The sequence below is a fragment of the Apteryx rowi genome, unplaced genomic scaffold (assembly GCF_003343035.1).
Source record: "Apteryx rowi isolate R43461 unplaced genomic scaffold, aptRow1 scaffold_835, whole genome shotgun sequence".
NCBI classification, from domain to species: Eukaryota; Metazoa; Chordata; class Aves; order Apterygiformes; family Apterygidae; genus Apteryx; species Apteryx rowi.
The window spans coordinates 190,506-196,216 of record NW_020451133.1 but is presented as its reverse complement, the minus strand read 5'-3'; the positions used below and the strand labels follow the sequence as shown (position 1 = coordinate 196,216).

General features: G+C 63.8%; 1 protein-coding gene across 1 annotated transcript; it reads left to right on the top strand.

Moving 5' to 3' along the window:
• The first annotated feature begins 614 nt into the window (after nt 1-614).
• On the top strand, nt 615-3,472 carry HSPB7 (heat shock protein family B (small) member 7). Its single transcript, XM_026089906.1, has 2 exons — nt 615-2,057; nt 2,797-3,472. The coding sequence occupies exons 1-2, from the start codon at nt 1,575-1,577 to the stop codon at nt 2,980-2,982; spliced, it is 669 nt and encodes a 222-aa protein (XP_025945691.1). The 5' UTR covers nt 615-1,574; the 3' UTR covers nt 2,983-3,472.
• Nucleotides 3,473-5,711: the final 2,239 nt, after the last annotated feature.

Here is a 5,711-nt window from a genome sequence, read left to right as displayed (position 1 = left end):
CTCCCTGCCCACAATCTCAGCCCCTCGCTCCCTGCCTACGATCTCAGCCCCTCGCTCCCTGCCCTCAATATCGACCCCTTGCTCCCAGCCCACAATCTCAGCCCCTCGCTCCCTGCCTGCAATCTCGGCCCCTCACTCCCTGCCCGCGATCTCAGCCCCTTGCTCCCAGCCCACAGTCTCAGCCCCTCACTCCCTGCCCGCAACCTCGGCCCCTCACTCCCTGCCCGCAATCTCAGGCCCTCGCTCCTGGCTCCCGCAGTGGTGCCAGGGTTTCCGGCAGGGTGGGAAACATTCCCTCATGGGAACGTGGCCGGCATCCAGGCAGGAGGGCGCCCGGCGTCACGTTGGGGCACTGCAGCTGCGCTTTCTGGGGGGGGAGCACGCGCGGTTCCCGGGGACACCGTGACCTTCGCCAGGTGACAAACAGCCTCAGGGACCTTGCGGGGGGCAGGTTACAGGACCCCCCCCCGCCCCATCCCACCGGTGCCAGCGCACAAAGGGTGCTGCCGGCACCACACGCTTGGACCCACGCCAGCCCTCCGCCCTGCGTCCTCGCAAGGACACCTCCGACTTTTAATAACTCACAGATCTCCCTTAACGCCTTCTTTATTATTTTTATTATTGTTGTAAACCTCACATGACCTTCGYGGTTATTTCCCGGGCTGCGAGGAGCAGCCGCAGTCCCGGAGCCTGGCGGCACCCAGGGGCTCCCAGGGGCCCCTCCGAGGGCATCGCCTGGGTGGGACGTGCCCTCGGCACCGATCCCGCGGGTGGTGGCGGGAGATTCAGCACTGATTTTGCGAGYCGAAGTTCGGCCTGCGAAACCTGCTCACCGACCCATCCTGGATGCTGGCTGTTGCTGCGCGCGTGTAGCAAAACTCCCCTTTTTCCAGGGTTTTAGCAGCGGCTGTGCTGCCCCGCACACACGTGCCTCCCGAAACGCCGCCGCTTCCAACGTGCAGCTTCTGGACTTTTTGCTCAAACCTCCCCACGCTGCCCCAAAACCAGAGCCAGGCCCGGAGGGAGAAGCAAGCGCGAGAAACGCCGTGCCGGCCCCTCCGGCAGCCCCTTCCCCATCCCTGGCGAGTCGCATCCCGTGGCCGTTTCCTTCGCCCGCACCTTGCGCTCTCTTCCCCATCTTCCTTTTTTTGGGAAGTCGGCCCTCGGGGCCRCCAGGAGCCGCATTATCCAGGCGGGCAGGAATGCCAGCAATGGGATCGGATTCTTCCCTTCGCCGCTTGTTTGCAGCCGGGATTGGGAGGAGAGGAGGAGGAGGGGGGAGAGGAAAATTTCCACACTCTCCGGAGTGATGTAGCAGGACCTAAATTTAGCCTGTTTTACAAGAGGTCTGGAAGGCAGCCGAGAGCCTAACAGGGCTTTATAAGCTCAACAGCCGCCTCTGAACCCGCCGGCTCCATCTGCAAGTCTTGCCCGTTCGCATCTYGGATCCGTATTTCTCCCCGGGCGTTGCAAGGCTTTACGGAGCGGCACCTCTGGGGTTGCACTTGCTGCTTTTCCTCCTCTTTCCCGGCTGTTTAGCTCCCTGCTTTCCCCGCAAGCGCTCGCGGTGGTGGATGAACTTGTCCTCCTCGGCTTTCCGCTCGGAGCACAGCTTCCGTCAGAGCTCGTCACCGTCTCCCGCCCGCCCCATGGAGCTTTTCGGGACCTTCATGCGGCCCCGCGCGGAGCCGCTGGGCTTCCCAGGCAAGTCGGGCTCGGTGGAGGGAGGGAAGGCCGGGATGAGAGTGGCGCCCGGCCACGCGGGTGCCGGGCTGGGAAAGAGCCCTGGGAAAGGGCGATGCTTCCCAAATGGCATCCGCCCGTGGCGTGGCATTTGGGGGAGTGGAGCGGGTGGAAAGGCCGTGGCACAGAGGCGGGGAGGGAGCCGGTGGAGGTCCCGAGCACCTCTCTCCCTTGCCGCAGCTCGGCCCAGCAACACGGGCAACATCAAGACCTTGGGCAACACCTACCAGTTCACGGTGGACGTCAGCGACTTCGCCCCCGAGGACATCATCGTCACCACCTCCAACAACCAGATCGAGGTGCACGCCGAGAAGGTGAACGCTCCCCTCCCACCCTGGTCCCCTTGCGCCCGGCGCCACCCCCAAACTGGGACCCTGGGTCAGCTCGTCCCGGGGACCCCCAGCACCCCCCGGGACCGCAGGCTGGGGGCAGCGCTGCTTGCAGTGTCCCYGTCCTTCCCCGTGGCTCGTTAAGGCAAAACGGTCTCTCATATCCACAGCAACGGCGCGGTCCCCAGTGGGAATGGAGGTACCGATTGGGGCGAGCGTCCCGAAGGCTCTAGGGGACGGAGGAGCCCGGCCCCTTCCAGCCCGCTTCCTAAACGATTTGGCACCAGCAGGGCCTGACTCACAATTTCCTCGCCTCAACGCCCCCGCAAAAGCACCCCCCAAGGTGCCGGCGTGCCTGAGGCCTAGCAAACTCGTGTCACCGCAGCAGCTCCCTCCCGGCCCTGTGAGCAGACGTTTCCCAGGTGGCTTTTCCACCTCGAAGCCAGCTCCCGACCTCCCCCCACCCCCCGCCCAAAGTTGGCAAACCCCGGGGGCACAGGTGCCACCYTCCGAAAAAAGCACCTTTGTTTCTGCAGCTGCTGTCCCCTCCCCGGTGACTCGCGTCCCGCCTGTCACCTCCCGGCACACCTGAAGGGAAGATAAATATTAACGCCCCATGCAAGAGGCGACCGCAGGGCCTCACCCAAGGGCGAGGAATGACGAGCCCTCATCCCGCTGCCCGCCGGCGTCCGCCTCAAACCTGCTCCCCCTTCCCCTTTTCCAGCTGGCCGGGGACGGCACCGTCATGAACACCTTCACCCACAAGTGCCAGCTGCCCGACGACGTGGACCCCACGTCCGTGTCCTCCTCGCTGGCGGATGACGGCACGCTGACCATCCGGGCCCGGCGGCAGCCCGCCAAGCACACCGAGCACGTCCAGCAAACCTTCCGGACTGAGATCAAAATCTGAGCGGCCGGCGAGGCGGGGGGGGATTTCGGGGAGGGGAAACGGGGCGGATCTAGCTGGAAAGGCTCAACTCTTCCGAGCCGCCCCGGCCTTGGATCTTTCTAGATGTAGACGCAGGAGCACGGCCGTCCCTTGTAGGTGATGTTTGGGTAGCGTTTGGGCTAACACGGGTATTTATTTAGCTGCGTGAGCTCGCGGGGGGGGGAGTCCTGGGACGGGATCGCACCTCGACTCTGCTCCGGGAGGCAGGCTGCTCCGGGATCCACGGCAGCATCCCATCTCCGACACACGTGGCTGCCCTTAGGAGAACGAACCACCTCCTTGGGGTAAAACCCGCAGGAATCGGTGCGCATCCACTCAGACGTGATGCCTGCTTGCAGGCAGACATCCTTCGCCAGGGAGGGAAGAGCCCCGGATGCATCCCGCTCTGCGCTAAGCACCGGAGGCTGGGGGGGAGCCCTGGCTCGGGATGCCCCGATTTTTGGGTTCATGACACTAGCCAGAGTCTTTGCCACAGCTCGGGAAGATCTTAGAGGCAGGAGGGCCTGCGGGATTCGCAGCCGCGGCTGCGCAAGGAGGGCGCCGGAGCAGTTTGGCCCTGGAGATGGGCTGCAGGGAGCAAGGCCGGGGTGTGAGCCCTTCCCTGAGCCTCCACCGGAGCTTGTCTGCRTATATAAAGCTTGTACACGGGGCGGTATAAATTATGGAGAACATCTCCTCTTCGGGTTCTTGCTTCCCTGCTGCTTTTTGCACACTCCCCCTGCCCAGGGACCGAGTTTCGGGGATGGAGCGGCGAGCCGCAGTCCCTCGGGTGCTACTATGCAAGGAGCCATTTCTTCTCCCTGCCTCTGGCTTCGCCGAGCGCGCGAGGGTCAATAAACCCCCGTCCGCGYGGGCACGGCCGCGTCACCGCTTCTCCCTCGTGCTCTTTCCCTGCTCCGCGTTCTGCCTGCGATGAGTTTGGGAAGTCTCAACCCAGAGAAGCCTTTCCGAAGAGGCTGAACGGGTCCGGATCCGCCCCAACAGACCAGAGCACCGGCCACCCCGAGCAGCCCAGCTCCCCTCGGCGCCCGATGTCTTTGCTCCAGTTTATTTCCAGCCTGGGTGACTCATTTCTTCCCCGCTGCTCTATTTCTGAGCCCTTCCCTCAGCTGCTAAACCTCTGGGCCACGGGCCCACCTGCAAGGTCACCAAATCCCCTTCTCCTCCGCTCACCCACCTGCACCCGCCGCCACCCCCGGAGACTTTTTGGGGAGCCCCGGAGGATGGAGGGAAGCTGGGGTGTAAGCCAGGACAGCGGCTCAAATAGATGTGCCGCTCCCTGTTGGGCTACCGCCCTGCTAAGGGATCCTCAAACCCAGCAGCTGCTCCCTTTCCGGGGTCCAAACGCTCCTCCGAAGCGACCCCAAAGGCCGTTTCCCGGCGGCCGAGGGCTCACGTCAGGCCTGGAGGGATGCCAGGGTGAGGGAGGCTGGGCGCAGCAAGGCCACGTGCGTACAAAGACAGTGAGGCGCTGGAGCGACTGTTTATAGCTACCACAAGCGCTGTGTTTCCAAAACTCTCGGACCAGCCTCTCCCCGCCGCTACGGGGCTTCGAAGGGAGGGCATTTGTTATTTGCATTTCATGCTACTCACATGCAAACTCAAGGAGGAGGCACGAGTGGCTCTTCCCCAAGGTTTTTGCCGTTTTATTTCTCATCGATCACCCCTCCGCCTCCGAAGAGACAGAAGCTGCTGTGGAGGGGGGGTGTCTACACGCACGGCGCCACCGGTCGCTTGTGGGACTCCCTGCCACAGGATGCTGCGAGAGGAAAAGTTAAAACACTGTCAAAGGGCTGTAAGAGACTCCCAGTGCAGCGGGGAAGCCGGAGCCACCGTTAGCAGGAGGCTGGGAGCGAGCTTGCCCCATCCTTGTACGGGATACGGGCAGGGATTTAATCGCTGGGATGTGTCCGCTCTGTCCCAAAATGCCACCGGCTCTCCTTGGGAGGGGCACCCGAGCACTCATGCCAGCCAGCTTGGTCACAGATTGCCATCTAGTGGTAAACGCACCAGCTCCCAGAGGAAAAAAAAAATTTTAAAAGCCCATTTTCTCCCCAAAGCGGGCTGGTTTTGCACCAGGGAGGTTTCCGAGCAAGGCAGAAGGCGAAGGCTCATCCCGGAGGCCGGGCACTGCCCACACCGCGTTGCTCTTGAACACCCAGCCGGGCTGCAAAGCCAGTGCAGGGGGAAAGCTGTGGGATATGGGGATATTCCTGGGAAAAGAGCGTTTTTGCTCCCTGCCTTCTCCTCTCAGGGTGCTCCCTGCTGCCGGCGGGGCCCAGAAACGCGGCTAGTAGCACGGCCAAGCCTGCTCAGGGCGGAGAGAGCCCTGCTGGCCCCCGTGTTTCTGATGTGCAGGGCCCGGCTCACTCTGAGGCCCTTTTCTGTCAGCCGGCAGCAGCTCGGAGACGTTGGCCCGCGGCTGCGTTGCACAACGAGGCCCCGGCGCCATCACGACGCCCAGGCCCGTTTGCACGCTCGAGGCGGGGGCAGCCCCGAGGGGGGGACCGGGACCCCCAGGGACATTTAGCCCGGCAAGGCAAGTGCCGGCAGCCCTCGGTGTGCCACAGAGCCGGCGCTGGCGCCGCTCACAACCCGCCTCCCCGCCGCCCCTTCGACCCGCCGCGGCCTCCACCATCATGGCGGCCAGATTGAGGCGAGGCAGGGAGGGGAGAAGGAAGGTGTCACCT

Excerpts from the sequence above, each read along its gene's own strand:
- HSPB7 (XM_026089906.1), top strand. The coding sequence starts at position 1,575 with ATGAACTTGTCCTCCTCGGCTTTCCGCTCGGAGCACAGCTTCCGTCAG. Across the intron at positions 2,058-2,796 it reads TCGAGGTGCACGCCGAGAAG|CTGGCCGGGGACGGCACCGT; the intron begins GTGAACGCTCCC and ends CCCCTTTTCCAG.